This window comes from Emydura macquarii, unplaced genomic scaffold (genome assembly GCF_026122565.2).
Source record: "Emydura macquarii macquarii isolate MOO-44397 ecotype Brisbane River unplaced genomic scaffold, CSIRO-AGI_Emac_v2 contig_1483, whole genome shotgun sequence".
Classification (NCBI taxonomy): Eukaryota; Metazoa; Chordata; order Testudines; family Chelidae; genus Emydura; species Emydura macquarii.
Genome location: NW_027131620.1, coordinates 21,572,985 through 21,593,909, shown reverse-complemented (window position 1 = coordinate 21,593,909; position 20,925 = coordinate 21,572,985). Strand labels below are relative to the sequence as shown.

Here is a 20,925-nt window from a genome sequence, read left to right as displayed (position 1 = left end):
AGCCATTGCTGAAAGATGAGTTGGTGCTGCAGTGGTTGCCTTGCTGTTAATGAATGCAGTACTCGTGGGGCCTGAATCTCTGTTAGTTTTTCCAGTGCAAAGGGACTGTAAAGCTTCTGGCCCAGCTAGCAGGGAGTTCCTGTGGTCTAGAGGGGGAGCCCCTGTGTAGCACAGGACAGACGTATTCGTTCCATGCCACTCACTGGCAGAGGTCTGTGTAAGGGGCATCGCTCAAACACCTCTGCACTCTGCCTGTTCCTGAATGCGGCAACAGTCCCTTTGGGCTATCAGGCAGCCCTCAGGTTCCTCTAACCTGTGCGGGGGCCAAAGCAGCCTTTGAATGGCCCAGGAGTAGGTGATGTGAAGCCCCGCTCAGGTCCTGCACTGAGCAAAGTTCAAGCTCCCTGGAGAATCAGCCCCTGGCATAGCTGTGTGATGCAAGGGGCACGACTTTCCCTGAGTCCCCCTCCTGTAATCTTTTGCTGAAGGCCATTGGGCAGCGCCTGGTGCTGCTGCGCTCTGATCCACTGTGCCACTGACTGGCTCTGTGATCTGCGGCAAGTCACCAAGCCAGGTTTCTTCCGAGGCACAACATGGCTCAGCTCCTCTGGGAGCGCAGCTACTTGGACCTTTTGAAAATCGGGCTGCTGGCTATTGTCTGCTCCCCCTCAGTCAAGTGGCTATTAAAATATTGATTCCTTTATCCTTTGGGGGTTGTAAAAATACTGATTCCTTTACCCTGTGGGGGTTGTAAGAATAAGTCAGTTAGCTTTGTGTGGCATGCTTTGAAGTGCTGGGTTCTTGTTCCAAGGTATATACCAGTCTCTGCAGCCATCCAAATCGTAATCTACATGCGTGTTTTAAAATCTCCTCTCTCTCTCTCTTCTCCCCCCACTCACACTAGATGTCCAGTGCATGGAAAGTCGTGGCTTGCGGAGGAACCAGAGACCAGCTCATCATGCAAGAGAAAGCCCGGCAGATCTTGGGCGTGTTAAAACAGAGCCACACATCACGGACACTGATCTTATCATGAAGGATTGTTTTTCTTTTAAAAATAGAGGAGGGAAAAAAAGAACACACAGAAGAATTCTCTTTGGCAAGACATTGTTTATTTTTCCTTCTCTGAACTCCATGTTCCCCCGTAGATCCATATTTTAATAAATTGTGCTAAATATTGGATGATAAATGGGCTGTAAATTTGGGAATTATTTATGGAAAGCTTAATCTGGGGGCTAGGAAAGTACCCCCCACAAGAGAGAAAGATACCCTCTCCTTGTATTCTTCTCCATATGTGGAAATAGGCAGACCCCACACCACCACCTTTCCTCCCTTTCTGCTATGTCCCATGAAATGGACATGAGGCATTTACCAAACTCTTGGGGGTTTTTCACTTTCCTCTGTAGCGTGGGTCACGGGTCACTTGCTGGTGGATTCTCTGTACCTGGAAGTCTTTAAACCATGATTTGAGGACTTCAATAACTCAGTCCTAGGTTATTGGTCTATTACAGGAGGGGGTGGGTGTGGTTCTGTGGCTTCCATTGTGCAGAAGGTCAGACTAGATGATCATATTGGTTCCTTCTGACCTTGAAGTCTATGAGTCTATGTTGCTGTGCAGATCATAGATTCTGAGCTGGAATCTACTGTGGCTCCTTGGGAGCAATGTTGAAGGTCCTTGCATATTTTACTTTGCATCCTCTAGCTTTTCCTTGCCGTGAGAGTGTTATCCATCGTTGCAGATGTTGGCGGACAATAGATCTCAGCAGGAGAAAGGATGTTGGAGGGGGAATGTCCTTCAGGATGGTTAGATTATAATTTTGAACTGGCTGCTTTCTTCCCAGCTGACCCGAGGAGCATCATTTGTACAGACATGTGATACATACTTTTTATATAGTAGGGGGCTGGCTAGAACCTCTCCCCTGGGAAATACCCTCTCCTTTTATACTTTTTAATAAATCTGTCTCCTGTTGGGTTTCATCAGCCTGACTTTGCTACTTCATTCAGACCTGATCTAACCCTCTCTGGGTTCCTGTGCTGCACTGGGTTTTGAGTGCTCATGCCTCTTCAGGGAAGGCAGCATTGTCTAATGGTGGTCTAGCCACTAGCAGATTGTCTAACTTGGGCAGAGCCAGGGGTTAGTTCCAGCATTTCTCCTGTTGTGAACAAGTGGAGGATTGTCCTGCTTCTCTGGAGAGTGAGTGAATGAGAGCAAAATAGAAGGGAAGAGACCAGGTAAACTAGACCAGGACTGGGCCTTAAAACACCAGCAGCCCAAGGAGTTCTGTGCTTTGGTGTTTCACCCACCCTGCACCTATGCAGCTGATAGATCCGCCCCATTTCCAGCAACTGCAGAGGCCGTCAGGATTGCTTTCCTCCACCATCCAGCAGCTTGGGGATCTCGCTCAGAACTGCTTTTGCTTCTGGCTAATTTGTATATACTGTCAAACTTGTGTACACTATCAAGTTACCCAGAAGCCTTAAGCAAAAGCAGTTCTCAGACTGAGAGCAGCGAATGGCCTCCACAGACTCACCAAATACTCACTTGGGGCCCTGATTCAGCAAAGCAGTTAAGTTCATGCTTAAGGCTCATTGACTTCATTGGGATATAAATGTAGACTTGATTGCTTTGCTGAATCAGGACCCAAGTGATTTAGCTCAATGGTGATGATAGGTTGCTTGCAGAAGATAAGGTAAGGGTATCACCTGCAGAGTGAAGAGTGAGGATAGTCTTGCGGTTAAGCTGCAGGACTAAGAGAGCAGGAAATCTGATGCAGGTGAGAATAGAACCCCCAATATTCTGGTGTGATTTGTAGGCAAGTTGGTGAACTTCTCTGCCTGAGTTTCCCTATCTGTATAAAGTGGGCATTTTTCCAGTGGAGTTTAGATGCTTAGAGGGTTAGGTGGCAGCCAAGCACAAGACCAACTTCTACTGCATAGTCCAAAGGGCATTGGAGAGACCAGGAGCCCATTTCTGCAACTCCAGCAGGGGCGTTGGAGAGACAAAACCTGTGTGTGTTGCACGGGCAACTGCCTGGCTGGAGCACAAGCCTGAGGGGATAGGTTGGGCTGAGCTTTCTCCTCAGAATCCCACTTCCCAAAGAGGGACCAAAAATCCTATTGCAGGAGGTTTGTCCCTATTGCAGCAGCATTATCATTTAACCTGGATCCGTGGCCTGAGGTTTTGAATGATCGCTGGGTGCAGAGAGGAGGGCAGGCAGCCTGTACTCTCTTTCAGGGAAAACCAGCAGAGGACGAAGAAACATGGAGAAGATTTTTGGAGCTGAGGGACAAGATCTTTTGAGTGAAATCCTGGCTCCCTGTAAGTCAATGGCAAAACTCCCAATGGACTGCAATGGGGCCAGGATCTCACCCTTGGTTTTTAATGCTCAGTCCAACCTTTGCAGTGCGTGGCTGATTGAAAGGTGCTTTGGATGTTTCTAGCAATAAGAGAAGGGTGAAAACTTTCCCAGCATTGAAAGTACCAGGTGGCCTGTCCCTTTAAGAGCCAGGAGTTTGGGGACAGTTAGCCCTGCCTTGCTATACCTGTGCAGGGCGTGGGACAGAAGCAGGGAAATCCCCAGGGAAGGCTGTTGGAAGGGGATGAAGGCAGCTGAGGAAAAGGGCCAGGGGAAGTGTCTTGTGCTTAGCCTTAAGGTGAGAGGGCAGCCAGAGAGGAGAATCAGCCTAAGGATTAACAGCTGGGGGGAAACTGGCCAAAGAGGAGAGTCTAGCAATCGGGGCTGACTGGGGGAGGAGAACAGACAAGCTGCTTCAGTGTGAAGCAAAAAGCTGGGGTCGTGCTGCTAAGTGGTTGAGGCCTGCAAAATGCCCTTGGCAGGAGAGTAGACCTGTCCTGGATGCTTGGGTTGACTGGCATACAGGAGTGCGGCAGGCAGGCAGGCTGGGAGCCCGCCTGCTGGAAAGGGGGCTGAGGGTTGGGCCTAGCAGGGGAGAGGACTCCTTCCTGTTGTTTTTGGACTGGGGCTAAAAGGGTCTGTTACTCAGAAGTAACTGAAGGCTTTGAAGACGCTTGGCAAGTCACTTCTGTGGTAGGAGTAGGCTGAAGATCGCTGTGGGGAAACTGAGGCAGAGCTGCTGCAGTGCCACACACTATGCTGCACGGAGGCACTCCGGGATGGTGAGTCACATATTGGGGTAATACCCCATCGACCGTGGGGACTGTGGATGGCCCCTTCAGTTTGGTTGTGAAAGGCCACTTGCATAGAGCAGGTTGTCTCAGGAAGGGAAAGTAGAGGCATTACCAAACTGCTCCTGGGAACACAAAGAGTAGCGGCTGGGGACAGACAAACAGATAGTGTGTTCTCCAAACTCCTGTCCCAGCTGCCAGGGGATCCCCTAGCTGGGTGACCTACAACAAGATGCTGAATTGCATTTCATTTCCCAGAATGAGCCGAGTCAAGGGCCCTCCCCAGTGACTGCCGCTGTTGGCTGGAGTGTAAATCAGTGCAGAATTTGGACTCGCAGGTTTTGGGGTTGGCCCTAAATTTAAAGGATTGTGAGCCTGAAAAGTATTAAATGCCATTTTTAATACCATCCATCCCTATGTAGCAGGATGTGCTGCAAAGTGTTTATTGCTTATTAAAGAAGATCTAGTGCCAGACAAATTCTGGGGAAATTGAGCAAGCACAGAGTGGTTAATGGCTAAAAGACAATTAACTTTTAATTGGAAAGTGGTGATGTCTCTCGTGTTTAATACGTGCCTGGCTCTGGCTCCAAGTTGATGCCTGCAGAGTCGGATCGATACAAGCCTAGGCCCAGTTCAGTGAAAATAGACGGTTTGGGAGAAAACTAGGCCTCTTACCAGGATTGCTTAATGCAGATTTGGGGGCCCTGCAAAGTGATTTGATTGGGTCCCCAGTCGCAAAGCGTGAGAAACTTATCCCATGCCTGACTGGCTGTGTGTGCGTTTGGGTGGGTTCGGTCCCATGCATGGGGGTGAGGGGAGGATGCCCAGGACTGGAGTGTGGTGGGGAGAAATGGGAACAGTAGATGGAAGCTTCTTGTTTAAACGAGTGTGGAACCAACCAGCCAGGGCTCCAGTAAAAGGACATGTCCTGACACCCCGAGCCTATCGTTGTCTAGGCAGGGCTCTGTGAGCGCACAGCCACCCATGCTCATTACATGCGGCCCTGGTGTCTGAGCTGCTAACAGCACTCTGGCATGTGATCGGTGGCTGCTCCGCACCTGGTAGCTATTTTATGGGGAGCTGCTTGCTGTGTAGCTTGAAATTGTGTGTTGCATGGAAAGTTTCTCTTTGCCGTGGATGTGTTTGGTTTCGCACTATTACAGCTCCACGAGGGTCTGGCAGAATTGCCTCGTAGAACAGTTATTAAACACAAAGAGGCATAAAAGGATCCTTTCCAGTGAGCAGAGGCAGGTCTTGTCTACAGTGGGCAGAGATCCCCCATGCAGACCAGGTAAGCCACAAATTGCACCAGTTTACCTTTTTGCACCCCTGCAGCTACGCTGGCTGGAATATATCCTGGAAAAACTGGGGGGAGGGGAGGAGGAACCCCTCACGTCCACACACACAAACGCTGAGATTTCCAGTATGTCCATTGTCTGCTTAGCTAATAGGCTGTAAAGTGCTTTGAGATCCTAAAATGAAAGGTGCTAGTGGAATGCCTGGTCTTATTAACCAAATAATTCAACAGTGCTTGAGATCTGTTTGACAGAACTTTATTGAATGAAACCCTTCTACTTAGGGCTTTGTGGTGAGAGAGCAAACCAGCAGACGCGTGATGCTAACCTGAATCCCTGCACGTGTTCATTTGATTTTATATTGGTGCCATGATGGCCTTTCCCTTTTCATGCTCCGCCCTTTATCAAGTCTGGCTGCATTGTGCAAAGAACACAGTCGATCTCTTTAAACCTGAGCCCTGCTAACAACTTGTACCTGTCCCAAGGAGACACCCCATGTTAACATGCAAACCCCCTCCAATTCTCTATCCAACGCACTTGTCTTGCACTCATCACTGGGAAGAGGAGGCCTTCCCAATGCGGGGGAAGTATTCTGTTACAGCTTTGTCCTCTGTGGTTTAGCTTGGATAAAATAACAGTGGCATCCCAAACAGGGAATGTGTCGGATTTGTGCTCCTGATACGCTGTGAAGGTCTGATCCTGTGGCTCTTACTCAGGCAAAAAAGCCATGGAAATAATTTGGGGTCAGGTTTTTAAAGGTATTTAGACACCTAAAGATGCAGATAGGTGCTTGGGCGGGGGTTTCAGAAGTGCCTAGGCACCTCACTCACATTGACTTCAATCATGCCGCCTGTATACTCAGTGTAGCTCGGGGGCCCACTGGATATAGTGGCTCATGGCTGGAGAAATCCTGGTAGGAGCTCTTCCTCAGGGCAGTCATTTGATGACACTCTCCCCTCATTGTCCTATTTCCTGGCGTGTCTTTGTTTTGGGGTGTTGGGAGGTTCTCTGTGCTGGGATTCTGACAATGCCTGTTGGCAGCCTGGTTGTTTGGTCAAAGAGTTTCCTGAGGGCTGCCAATCTATCAATCACAGCGCTGTGAGCTTCTCTCCTGGACTCTGGGCCACACCTGCAACTGGCCAGATGGCAGCTGGAGTCCCAGACTGCTCTAATCCAGCCCAGCTAGCTGGGTGTTCCCCCTGAAATTCACTACTGCAACTTTCACAGTCAAGTCTTTGACGTGCTGACCTTGGATGTAATTTTCTCTCGCCATGTGCTACAGCTCCTGGAACAACATGCAGACAAGCATGGGGTGGTGGTTGTATCTTTGCCATGAGGCTGGGAAGTAGGAGGGATCCTCCATCTTGAGTGAAAGTATATTGGACTAGATTTTCTCAGCTGTTGATGGTGCTGTTAGTTTCAAATGTCTGCAGCTAAGACATACAAATGATAGTTATTGTACTGTCTGCAAAGATGCTACTCATCTTGCACCCTTAGGATCAGTGCACTGGGTAGTATTACTGTGACCTCCTGCCATAGATCCACAGGTCTGGTGCTCTTGAATAGCTCTGGAACAGCCCCTGGGAGGACCCCTTCAGTGTGCCAGCCCCCCTTAGGGTCTCATGCTTTCACTAGAGTAAACCGTTTGGCTTCACTGCCTCCTTGGACTGAACCTGGGAACCTTCAGCAGCCCTTCTTCACATCGTCAGCTCCTTTCCAGGAGTCCCCCTGACTGGACACCTGAGAGAGACATGAACACCCAAAGGGAGCAATGCACCTCCTTCTTCAGCATCTACAGTGACTCTCAGCCACTGTTGTAAAGGCAGTAGGGTTTGCTAAGTGCCTGGAACACAGCGTAGAAAGTTCTTGGTTAGCACAGAGAACAGAAAGTTGCAGCATGGCCCATCTTGGCCACCGAGCCCTCGGATTCCGCTTTTCCCCCAGTTCAAGTGAGTCACCAGCCTCCACCAGGGCACTCTTAACAACCGCCCACCTGACTCCTCAGCCCTTTCTTCTCCAGCTGGTCAAACACAGCTGGCTTCCTGCCTAGGGGAGGCCGCCCATTGTTAATTGCTAGGTAACAAATGCCTACACAATTGGAAAGACCACTGTCTTCTCGGACTCTCCACAAACATGGGGCCCAGGCTGGACAACTAGGTGTCAGTCACCCCTGGCTCTCTGGGTCTGTGCAGAGAGTAAACAATCTTTTCCTGCCACCAAGTTAACAATGCAGCATCTAGGGAAACTGAGGCACACACACTATTCATACAAAATATTACAGAAAACTCCCATTCTCATACCTACCATGGTACAAAAATGCAGCCTAGCAACCGCCCAGAGACGGGACTGCTGCCCTTGAGAACCTGAGAACCCCTCTTCAGTTAACCCAATGGAGCTAGGAAATTGCCACAAGGTGCCACTGATGTACTTAACACCAAACGGCTTGCATGAAGGTTGGCTTTGTCTGGCAAGAGGCTAGAAGTGCTGTGGACCCGGTGGCGTCGCCTGGGGCATTTAAACAAAAATAGGAGACTCCCCCTCAGACCTGGAAGAACCGCAGCTGGTTGCTCTGGCAAAGTGATTGACATGGCAACCAAAGCAAGTGAGCCTGCACCCACAAATTCACCCACCTCATGATTTATAGACACAGCCTTGTCCCCAATAAGAGCCACTGGGCCAGAACCTCAGCTGGTGTCAATGGAGCAATGCTGACTTATCCCAGCTGAGGATAAGCCCCCTTGTGATCCAAATGCCTGGCTTTTATTCCCTCGTATCTCTAGTTAAACTGTCTATCTGGGATGTAAACCTGCTTGTGCTTAAGCTCAGTGAGGAGAAACTGTCTGGACAATTAGCCACAAAATCTTTTAAGCTGTTCTTGATGGGGGGGGGGCGGAGGAGACACATGGCTATTGTTTTTAGACCTTTCGATGCTCTGTTGTACTCCCAGCTAACGCAAATATGGTTCTGCTTGTAAATTCTGAACTTGCTCTTCACTGTGATCAAAGTCTTGATGGGCCCCAGCAGATCTGGGGAGGCGTTGGGGTAACTGAGGGTGGGCAGTTGCTGCATCTGGGGTAGCACTGGTAGAACTGCCGTTGTAAACTGGCTGCTTGCCTAAGGTCCATCTCTGCAGGTGACGGGGCAGAAACAGCCCCCTGTGCCTGTATGGATCCTCATTGGGTGGGGGTCTGCCTGCATGGAACAGCTTGCAGCCCTGGGCCCTGAGGTGGTTCCTGGGGAGGAATTCAATTCCTGGGATTCTGTTGCATTCGTGATCGTAGGAGAGCAAGGGCTTAATCCTCCAAAAACTCAGATTGATGGTGGCGGCTCAGAGAACAAAATTCGTCGGCATGCAGACACAGCCCAAAGCCGGGGCAACACTGAAGCCTCGTTTAATTCTTCAAAAACAGGGCTTATGTGGTGCTTCTGCCGTCTCTGGCCTGGGCTGCCTTTCTACCGGGAAGCTCTTGCAGGATCAGAGGCCTTTTATTGATGAGCGCCACAGCTGTGTGTAAAATAACTCTAAGCAGAGCATCTAATGACAAAAAGGAGCCAATTGCTTTTAAAGGACTTTAGGATTTTGTTTTGGGATTTATTTATTTTTTAATCTAACAAGGATACAATCAAATGAGGCAGGAAGCAGCTGCCCTGTGGACAACCTGAAGATGTAAAAGCCAGAGAGCAGGAAAGAATGAAGCAGGACTGGGGTAATGCAGCTCCCATTTGAATGCCTGGGAAAGCAGGAGACTTTCCATTTGTTACAGAGAACATGCTAGTATTTGATCAGGGCCCTTGAGAATACATTGTAATTTGTTCCTTATTAAATAGCCAACTTTCTTGGGCACTGTAACCAAAGGCCAACACTTGAAATGCACAAGGGGGGTCTTTTTACCTTTTTATTAGCGTGTGAGATCCAAGGCACCATTTTGTCAAAAACAATTTAACACCGGCCAGGTGGGAATTTACCCCCTGTGCAGAAGCCAGCATGAGGACTATGGACTACTTAAGACATACTATCCTTGAAGCTTGGAAAAAGGGCACCCCCCCCCTTCCCTCCCCTAACTCTGGGGCTGAGCAATGTATCATTAAATCCTCCTCCAATCCCCTTCCTTATCACCACCCTACCTAGCCCCCAAATGGCGTTTCCTGTCCCCAAACTCCACCTCTGCTCCCCTTGTAATGTCCTTTCCCCAGTTACTCCCCTATATTTTCTATACTGCAGTCTCTCTCTCTCTCTGACATTCTGCACCTTTAGCACCCTAAAACCCCATGCTCACCACTGAGCTACGATTATGGTATGCTTTATACAAAGTAGACCTTGTGAGGTATCATTTAAAAAGTTTTGATCTGTTGCACATTAATATCCATCCTGTGGGCTTATGTGCGGTGTTGGATCTGAAGTCATGAAGTTTTGCTATGTATGTGTTACTGAAATATGCTGTGAGGTTGGCAACACCCACAACCAACCTTTCAGTTACATGTCTAACTTCATCGCACCACGATCCCCTTGGGACAATAGAAATTGCTACACCACCCCAGGAGTGGGGACCGGAGCCCAAGCTCTGCCACCCTGGCGTGGGAGCCGAAGTCTGATGGCTTCAGCCTGGACGGGGGGAAGGCGGAGGCTGTAACCTAAGTCCTGCCAAAAGTGACCCACTTCAAAATGGTCCGCAGCTCCCCTCCTGCTGGCTGCAGAATGAAGCCGCTGGCTAAGGACCCAGGCACAGTGCATTTCTGTGTGGCTAAAAGACCAATGCAAGCTATTTGCTGCAGCCAAGGGGAGGGGAGCTCAGCACTCCCCTCCCTTGGCTGTAGCAGGGAGCACGGGCAAAGCGCTCCGTCTAGAGCCATAGGCGCTGGTGTCCCTGCTGGAGCCATAGGGAGGGGAGATAAGCACTCTGCCTGCGTCCCTAGGTGCTGGGATCCCTGCTGGAGCCAGGGGGAGGGGAGCACTGATCGCATGCAGCCAGCAGGACAGAAGGGAGCCATTGCCTAGGGACCCAGGTGGAGTGCAGAGGGCTACAGGACGTGTGCAGTTTTCCTGCTGCAGCCAGGGAGACAGGAGAGCCTCCTCCCTGAACTCCTTCCATCTGGCTGCAATGGGGTATATGGGAGGGCTGCTGGTGGAAACTGGTGGTCCTTCAGTGTTGTAAAAATGATCTCTGTCCCTTGAGCCAAGGTTGGGAACCACTGCCCTAGGGCTTCAGCTTCAGCCCCAGGCCACAGCAAATTTAACGCCAGCCCTGGTGGTCCCATTAAAATGGGATCGCGACCCAAAGTTTGAGAACCACTGAGTTACAGCAAAGGACCAGCCAGATATGTGCTGATGACTTCCCAGAGACTGCCTGTCCAATGGGGTCTGCCTGACCCGCACATCACAGCAAGGATCTTTCTAGCGGCAAGGAGAAGATATAAAAAGAGAGAGAGTGACATCATCACTTGGCTCCCCCCCTCCTCAATCTCAATACCTGGAAGATTGTTTGTAGGACAAAGACTTGGAGCTAGGGAGAATGGTCCCAGGCTGGAAAGGAAGTCCAGTCTGTGTATAGAGGATCTGTAACCTGCTTGTCCCGACTGTCAGGTTAGACACAGTGTGATTCAAATCCTGCTTAGTCTGTAGAACTCAGATTGCATGTTTACTTTTTATTTTATTAAGGTGATTACTCTGACCTTATGCCTAGCGCTTACAATCACTCAAAATCTGTCTTTCTGTAGTTAATAAACCTGTTTTATATTTTACCTAAAACACTGGGTTTTGGTTGAAGTGCTTGGGAAATCTCGGCTCAGGTTACAAAGGCTAGTGTGGGGGAGTGAGGGAGTGGCAAACTAATAAACTTGCACTGCCCAGGGGAGCCTTGAGCAGTGTAAGACGTACAGTCCTGGGGTGTAGGGCTGGAGCTGGGGGCAATTGGCTGGGAATTGGCTCTCTGTTGATGATGGTTCATGAGGGACTGGGAAATCATTCATGCAACTCAGTTGGGTATGTCCCTGGCTGTGGATGTCTGTCAGTGTAGAACCTGTCAGAGGTTTGTAGCTTGACGTCATCAGCATCCCAGTGTCAGAGACAGCCCAGAGTGGTGCAATTGGAGGGTTCAGTGGTCCCACAGTCCAGGTTGCACCCCAGGGACACTCATTTCCTGTCTCCTCAATCTTCCTCCACATTCCCCTGCCCTCCACTCTTTTCCTTCATAGTCATCTGTTCCTCAACAAGCTTCTGCCCCTTGAGCATCTCTTGCTATATGTTCAAGCCAGAGGGCGCAATGGTGTGCCATCTTCTCTGAAGGCAACTTGGATTCAAATTTATGGGAACAATGGGAGGTGGTGGCCGTCGTGCCTAGGGGGGTGGTGATAGAGGATTTTGGATAAATGGCCATCATCCTTACTGGAGAATGACATTGCCCAGGTTTGTCTTGTCCTGGGGACAACCAGGCCAGATGCCTGACCAAGGCAGTGGAACATCCAAAGACGAGCCTCTACAGCCCCAGGATTTACAATGGGCTCAGTGCATGATGTAGCAGGACTTTGGGAGTTTAGATCTTTTCTGGGCCTGATTTAGCTGTCAGCAACCCCCAGTGTAGTTATGCAAGGCCTCTGTTTGCTCCAGCCTCCTTTCGAGCAAGGGTCAACAGCACTTGCACAAACACCTGCTTTGCTTGTCTACAAAATGGGTTTGCATCATTTCTGCCAGTGCTGCTTGAGAAGATGTGCTCTAAGAACTTCACAGTTGTAACTTTGACCATGCAAAAGCATTGCACCTTTTTGATCTATTTGACCTTTTTGGACCTATTTGACTATGCAAAAGCATTGCACGGGCCAGTGACTTCATGCACTCAGCTGGAGTCCACATATTGAAAATCCAGCCCTTCCTACCATACCAGGAGTGAATCTCTTGTATATAACTTGCTCTAAAACCCTCCAGCTTGTGCGCAAGAACATCGGAATTAAAATCTCCCTCTGCAGGAGTCTCATTTTCCTTTTCTCTTGCTGCTCTTATTTTACAAGCGCAGATTTCACGGGCTGGCTTTCTTCTTGCTCAGTATATTTGTTTTAACTATCTCTGAGCTTACTGTATTCTGTTGCAGTTAGTCCTGGTTAGAAATTAATTCCTATAACCTCTTAGCAGAACCAGTTGTATCTTCCAGTGTGGGTGCTTTGATAATACATTAAACCTATTCCACTCTCTGGCATTTTTTTCCCTCCTACCCTGCTGTTAAACTAATCAATTTCTCTTGTCCAGTTTTCAATTGAATAGAAAATTTGACTAATGCCATAAATGTAATTAGGCAAAAAATCAAAAATCTCCAGCTTCTGCTGCTATTTAATGAACAGGGCCAGAGGTGGAAGTTCCATGGCTGCTCAGGCTTTAGTGTCTCCCATGGTTGCTATTTTTTTTAATGGCTTTAATTTAAAACCAAAATTAAATTTCCATCCCTCCTCTTTGTGACTGAGAGGTGGTGTGACCTGAGACAGCTGCTACGGAGATTCAGACAGACTCCCGCAGACAATACCTCTGAAAGGTGCTAACTAATGTATTCATCTCTAGAACGCTGAGGTTGAATTGTAACTAATTCAAATGCCAGCCCTGTTAACTGTGTCACTGCTGATCGTAGTAGAGACCTCCACTGTGGTTGGATGTCCAGGAAGCCCCAAAGGAACCAACCTGAAAATGTTGAGTACAAAAGTTCCAGTCTTGCCAACCCCAAATGTTGAAAAATCATTTGAAAAAATGTTGAGTTCAGGCCCCAAAATGGCCTGAGAGTTCAAAACTAATTAGCTATGTTACAGTGAAATGTAGGGTTCTGTTCTTTGCCTGCAGGGTGTATTTGAATCACATTTTCAAGCTTTACTCTGCTACCATAAGGGCTGAAAACTTTTTTTTCATGAAAGCAGAGATCCACTGGATTCCAGGAGCTCACAATAAAATGATGAGCATTGTCAATGCTGGGACTTCATTTCCCTATCCTAAGAAGCCCACGCTTACATGGCGCACACAGCCCAGATGCATGGTGAGCAAAGGCTTTGTCTGTGCTCAGGAATGGCCCTGACTAGTCATCAGTTGCCAGCAATTGGAGTACTTTCCCCAGTCCTACAGCATCCAGACAAAGGCAAGCGTGGTTTGTACTGATCAGGCTAAACCCTGATGAGCTCAATTGGTGCAACCCTGGCATGCCTTTATCTTCATAGAGGAGTCAGCACTGATTAAACAACATGGATTGGTGGCTCTGGATGGTGGAAAAATGGCTACTAAATAGAAAAGGCCGAAATGTTGGCAGTGTCCAAAGGCTGAGAGCCGGCCCCGAGTGCTAAAACAGTCCCCATCACTCAGTCACTGAACTAGGCAGTGAGTAGTGTAACAAAGCCAGTTAATACCGAAGACACAGCTAAGCAGGCCGTAAAATGTGCTCTCAGAGCAAGAGCAGTATCTTGAGCAAGATGCACGTGTCCTGCAGCTACTGGTTAATGATAGCAACACTGCTCCTCTGGTCTGTTTTATCGCAGTGGTACAGAAATAATGCCCAGGCCTGGCCTACGCTAGGCCAGTGGTTCCCAACCTTTTCTCTGCCACAGCACACCTCAGGCTCCAGGTGCTCTTTGCCCCACCCCCAGCTGGCGGCTGCAGGAGGGGAGTGGAGGGGCAGAGGAGCCCAACCCATTTTTCACACAGGAGGGAAGAGACTAGAGATTGAAGTCTGATTGGTTGCTCTGCCCCTGGATGAAGTGGGGCAGTGAGGCAGACAGCCAATCAGAAGGTGGAGTTCCCCCCCTCTGGTTCTCATGTACTTTTTCAAAACATTCTGTGGCACACCTGTTTGGGCCTGACGGCACACCTGTGTGCCATGGCACACCAGTTGGGAAACACTGTGCTAGGCTTTCCCTCTCAGACTCCCCGAGGGAGCAGCTCCACAGGCAACATATTTGGGAGCCTGAGTGGAGACCAGGTGCCGGCAGCTGCTGCCATTCTAAACCCCATGTTGTCCTTTGAGCAGTTAGGTGATGTGCTGGTAAAAAAAGACAGCAGTGCTCGGGCTATGTAAGTGCTAGCACTGGTGGAACTACACAGGTACAGTTGCCATGCCAGTGAATGGAGTGCGGTTGGAAAGGGGAATAATTTGGACCAAGATTCTCAAAGGTATTTAAGCACCTAACTCCCAAATCAGTGCTACCATTTGAATTCATCTTTGAGGATCTGGACCTTCCACCCTAAGGTTGGGGGCTGGAGCCCATGACTTGTAAGGAGAGACTGAGAGAACTAGGCTTGTTTAGTCCGCAGAAGAGAAGAGTGAGGGGGGATTTGATAGCAGCCTTTAACTACCGAAAGGGGGTTCCAGGGAGGATGGAGCTAGGCTGTTTTCAGTGATGGTAGATGGCAGAACTAGGAACAATGGTCTCAAGTTGCAGTGGGAGGTGGGTCTAGGTTGGATATTAAGAAAAAAATGTTCACTAGGAGGGTGGTGAAGCACTGGAATGGGTTACCTAGGGAAGTGGTGGAATCTCCATCCTTAGAGGTTTTTAAGGTGTGGCTTGACAAAGCCCTGGCTGGGACGATTTAGTTGGGGTTGGTTCTGTTTTGAACGGGATTGGATGAGAGAACCTCCTGAGGTCCCTTCCAACCCTAATCTTCTATGATAAGGAAACAGAAACAAAGTGGCCCATTTCATACCTTCATAAATGCTTCCCCTTGCTCCAGCACCTGTGCATTTCCCATTCCCTTCCCATCTAGGTTATGTTCCATTAGAGGTAGTGGGCCAACTCCCTGGCTCTGTATCAGTACCTGGGGCTCTAGCAAGCCTGATGGGGATTCATGTGCATACAAGGCACAGACTTTGGCAAGTGACAAATTCACTTCAAGTTCTATTCTGAGGACCTGGAGCTTGCTAGCCGTGTGCAGAGAGGTGACTTCTGTCCAGAGTGAATGTTCTCCATTTTACAGAAGGGTAAGAGAATTCATCTTGCCCATCAGTATAAAATGGGAATAATGTTACCATACCTTGAAAAGGGAGGTGGAGTGGAGAGTATGAGGCTTAACAAGGTCACTCAGCTTTTTAGGTTAAGTCTAATCAAATGAACCTACACAAAGGGGTGAACAGGCTATATTAAAATGTGAGATTTTATTAAAATAATACACAACATTTTTCTAATTACAAGTCAAGGGAATAACTACATTTTATTGAATTTAAAACATTTATTTGCTCTTAATAAGTACCTGCTAATTTGCTTAAAATTAAACGTGGGAGAGGGGAGGAGACACATTCCATGGTAAACATCCTTCTAGTTCCAAGGATCTCAGTGCTGTACGTTAATTAAACGTGGGGTTTCTAACTCTTGGCAATCTGAAAGAGGTTACCAATGCTTGAGATAATAATTCTTACCTGCATCTACAACACGCCTCACATTAACTTGCAAAGACTCTCCAGTTACCTAATGTATTTAAGACACATACTGTGCTCATCATAGTGAAGGTTTTACCAACAATTGGGAAGTGTCCTTCGGCAGCACTGCTTCATTTATCCCAGCCTTGGTTTAAGGAAGATAAAACAACAGTGGCTCCCAAAGAGCAAACTCATGGGATCCATACAATGCTGTTCGAGAAGGCATAACTCAGGCCCAGGTAGCCACAGGGAGGTTCCCAACACTGACTGGTTTCAAAGATGCAGGATTCCCTTTACTCTTCTGTCAGAAGGATCTAAGGCCTGGTACTGGGAAGAGCCAGGCTGTTACATCTGCCCTGTAGATACAATCAGGCTTCTGCTTTTCTGGGATCTCATGAGATTATTGATCTGGATTTTGATGTTACTATAGTCTTTGCCTGCCAGCTTTGGCTTCCGCCTCTTTGCTGCCTTGAATGCTGCATTCAGCAGATTGGGCGACAGGGCGGCTTTCTGGTGAGTGCCAGACACGTTGGCCTTTCCCCGCCACTGCTGGTAATAATCCTGCGGCATCGTGTGTCTAAACACTGCCAGGGCGTACTTGGCAATGTCCCCCTTGGCCTCCTCAAACAGTCTCCTGTCCTCCTGGGGGGAGATGCGCAGGAGGGAGCCGTCGGGAATGCTGGCTGCTGCACGAGGGTTATGGGGCAGGGACTGTACCTCAGGGATAGATGGAGCCTCTCCTGATTCCACTGCCTCTCGGTGTCCAGCTGACAAGTTGATCTCAGTCCCCTCACGGTCCATTGGTCTCGTTTCATCCATCTCTGCCAGGGGGATCTCAATTGCCTCCACCTTGGGAATCAGGAGAGTGCCTGGGGGGAGTCCAGGCACATCTGGGGCTGGGGCTTGCTCGAGACCAGCCAATCTGGACTCCATCGCAGACACACTCTTTGTCAAGTCCTCAACATGCTGACGCAGACTCTGATTCTCTCTCCTTGCTTGCTGCAGCTCCCGGGTTAATAACCAGATGGCTGTCTCCCCCGATGGCAGGGATGATCTGAATAGGATGGCTGTAGGTGATGTTTCCCCTGGTGTGGGTGAATCCTTCCTATAGGCTACGCTCTCAGCTATGATTCTTTGCAACTGAAAACACATGTAAAAAGAATCAGATTAGTGTGCAGTCTGTGTGAAGCACTGTAAACCCTCCCCTGCACTCAGTGTGTGTGGATTCCTAATAGGAGTGATTAACAGGAACACACAACAGCAACTGCCCCAGGCCCCTGCAATGACTTACACCCATGTTCCACATCATACACCTGCATCGTCCCGTTGTAAGCGCTTGCAGGATCAGGTCTAAGTTGATAAGGGGTAGGGTCCCGTTGCATTACTTGGTTTACACAGGTATGGAGCAGCCAGTGTCATTTAGCCTGTGATTTCAACACCAGCTCGACGCCTACAGCTCATCCGCTGGCACGCTGGATACACAAGTACAACCGAAGTTTGGCCTGCAGTAGACAGAGCCCCAGTTTCTAGCACAGAGCATCAGCTATGGCTGTAGCTGGACATTGTTCTTGTCTAACCTTGCAGCTAACCTGGCACTGGCTTGGTTTCAGCCATGGGTAGCATTTGTAGTATAGCAACCTAGTAAGTATGGCGTGATCTAATATAAGTAGTGGGTAAGGTAAAGGGACAGCACCTCAGCCTCTTTACAGCTCCTAGAATGGCAACCACAGCCTCTGTGTGACGCTCTTGGTTCATTCCCTTGTGTGCATGCCTGTGCATGTGCACCTATTCGGGGCCAGCAGAGATCCTACTGTCAGGGCATGGGCAAAAGATGCAGGGGTTCGTGTGTAAGCACACTCCAGCTACCCTGCTCTCCGGCCACAGAGGGCTGTTGAGGGACGTCTATGACACAAAATTTCCTCACAGGAACTTTTCAGTCACTGTTGGATCAGTTTTCAAAAAACCCAGCCCTGCTCTATTACTAATAGTGATTGAATTAACTCTGAATAGTTTTAAGACCCTAATTTAACCAGTTAGGTAAATTAATAGTTTGCATTTTCCTCATCCTGGATAGTGAAAGCAGATAGGTCAGTGTCAGTATCTTTCTAGTCAATTTCATAACAATATCATATAGATCAAGTTCACTTCTTGATTCTAACCATAACAGAGGCAAATTAAGGGAATGTTAAGATATTTTTAAAAATAACAAGATAATAAACTGTGTTCATTCAGTTAAAGTCATGAAAATATTGCTATTTCTATTGACATATTTTTATCTAATTTTGTGTAGGTTTTTATATATAGCACTCTTCCTTCCCTTCCCTTCCCAAAATCTGTTGTGATTTAACTTGCTGGTGTGTTTTCTTGACGCAAACTGAGAAAAATGCATAAATACCATAAGCAATTAAAAGGAAACTAGTTTAAGTTCTTTGTTTAAATGTTCTACAAGCAACCTAAGTAACGATTAATTGAGTAGCTTTTACCCCAAGTTTGTGTCTTTAAAAGAAAAGCAGGTGAAGAGAAATATTCTCTGCAGCACACGAATTGCTTCACCTGACTTCAGTGGTGATTCACTGTAAGCGTCTGCAGTGTCAGACAGGAAGTGCAATGGAATGACTTACAAGGTGCTTGAGCATAGTGTGTGTTTTCCTTTTAAAAAGACACATCAGATTTGACCTACGGGGAGAACTCCAAATGTTTCAGCTACCTTGGCTGGGAGGGAGGGGAGAAATCCCCAAACTTTCCCTTTGGGGTGAAGCCCAACATCAGCAGAATAAGCCGATGGAGAATCTTCCTGAGAGAGTTCTGAGGGAATGAAAATGTGTTAAGAATGGAATGATTGATTTGCTGACCTCTCAGGATCCTAACCCCTTCCTGGTCAAGTGCTGTAGCCTTAAATTTCCCCCCAGTCTTGTACAAACGAGCTTTAAGAAAGCCTAAGACCAACCAAAACGTCTCCAGAGATTTTAAAAGGACAGCGGACACACGTGCTGTGCAGAGTTTGCATCCTCAACCCCCTGCAACATTAAGAAACTTAAAACAAAACTGATTGGAAACAGTAGTCAGAGGTCTTGGAGCTTCACCTGAGACATCCATGCCCTGACGGAGGCCAGGTTTCCCTGTTCTGTCTCTCAAACCAAACTCACGGTGGGGTAAACAATCCTGCAGAGAGACAACTACAGCAGAGGCCTTGGAATCAAGAAATGGCTGTACCTTGTAAGGCCAATGAGGCATCCTGAGTCAGAACAAGAGGGACCGTGACAGCAGCGAGTCTCAGCACTCGAGTAGTCCCAGGCTGTAGAGGAACAACTGACCAAGTGAGGGTAGCTGAGCTTTATACAGGACCAGGCATTGTTCTCTCAGTGCCCATTCTGACGCAATCAAGTCATCATTGGCTGGATTTGAATCCCTGCGATGTTCCTCCCCCAGACTAACCAACATACTCTTTGATCCCAGGTCTGAGGTTCTGACTCAGTAAAACTGCCATTGACACCCAGAGGCTGGCTTTTCTTGAGGGCTTGTACCGCAGCGAGAAGATAAGAGGGGCTCAGCACGCAGGCCTAATGCAAGGGTCCAAGTTTGATGTTTTTGGAATAAGACACTTTGTGACTCGCTCAACCCAACCTCATCTGCTCAGCGTGCCACTGTGTGTCAAACCTCCAGCAGCGCTGTGTCCTCTGTGCGTTGCAATCTGTACACAAAGCGACTGTCCGTTAACACAGCGTTTGTGAGTCACTGTTTCCGATACTCCATTCCCAAAGTGTATTCAGCCTTGGAGGTGAACAAGTCATGGAATTCTGTTGCCTGAGTATTATGAAGTCCTTGGAGCAGGGACATGGGGCAGGGTTTTTTTTTCAGGAGGATATTAGTTTGCCAGGCCCCCCTTTGAAGGACATTATACATGGCTTTGTTTGGATGAGCCTGGAATATTGTGTTTCGGGATCCCCAGAATCCATTATTTTCTTTAGGGAGTGAATGAACCAGTGATGACCCATAGGAGCGAGAGAAGCAGCCCGAACCGAGAGTGGGGTTTGCGAAATGGGGGTGATATTTTGAACTGGCAATCTTTCAGCTGGCAGGCCCTGATACTTGGAAATGGCTTGCACCAGGCTGTGTTGTGGAGTTAGTGAATTGGAAGTTGGAGAGGAAAGGCCTGGTGCTTGCCTCATTTTATGGGAGGAGAGTGGAGCCAGAGATAGGATGGGAGTAACCAAATTATCACCACTGTCATTAACTCCATTTTACAGATGGGGAAACTGAGGCATGGAGCAGCTAAGTGACTTGCCCAAGCTCACTCATCAGGCCAGGGCCAGGAGCCAGCTTAGAACACAGGTCTCTTGAGTTCCAGTCCAGTGCTCTGCCCACTAGGCTTTCTGTTTCTGGCTGTTTGTTTGCAGATTTGGACAGCCCTACACTAGTTATCAGGCTAAAGGCTCTATTGGAAAGAAGAAAGTCTAGAAACATGTTCTATTTCCTAAATAAAAAATGAATTGTGTAGAAAACACCGGGGGGTGCTCAGGGAGATGCCAGGCCCAAATTAATTTAACATCATTGAACTTCAGCAGGAATATAGACCAACCTCCCCCACCCCCAGTACAGTCAGCTACTGTCTTTCTGGAAAGACCCATATAAAGCCATTTCTCCTGTTTGTTTGGGTCTTTCACACAGGAACAGAAGCGGGAAAAAAAACATTTCTGCCCAAAACAGGTCAATGTGATTGTAAAACCATGAGTGCCAAAGGGCAGCCCACAGCAGGCTTAGTGCCTAAAACTACTTTTAATTCATGTCTTGAAACTGTCAATTTCAGATGAACAGTGTCATTTTGTGTAGGTGGATTCATCTGGAGTTTCTACTATTGTGCAGAAAAAAATCTCTTCCACCCCTGAAGTTCTCCATGTCCCCAATTTCCCATGCAATCGAATAGAACCAAACAAAAAAACAGCTCCTTCCTGATCAACAGGCAGCTAAGTAAGTGCAAATCCGAGTCTGTGGGATTTCTGCCCCTCCTGAGGATTTAGGGTCAAACTTATTCCTGCTGAAGTCAGGGAAGAATGGAAATAATTTTGTTTTGACAGAGGTGCTACAACTGCATAAAGAAAAACAACACCTCTGTCAA

General features: G+C 48.2%; 1 protein-coding gene across 2 annotated transcripts in view; it reads left to right on the top strand.

Annotated features, from left to right (window-relative positions):
- MYBL2 (MYB proto-oncogene like 2) overlaps positions 1 to 1,186 on the top strand; it is a 40,405-nt gene extending 39,219 nt beyond the window's left edge. For both annotated transcript variants that reach the window (XM_067554656.1, XM_067554657.1), the window contains exon 14: positions 905 to 1,186. In XM_067554656.1, coding sequence (XP_067410757.1) covers positions 905 to 1,033 — 129 coding nt within the window. In that variant the 3' untranslated portion in view covers positions 1,034 to 1,186. The remainder of the gene's footprint in view (positions 1 to 904) is intronic.
- Positions 1,187 to 20,925: the final 19,739 nt, after the last annotated feature.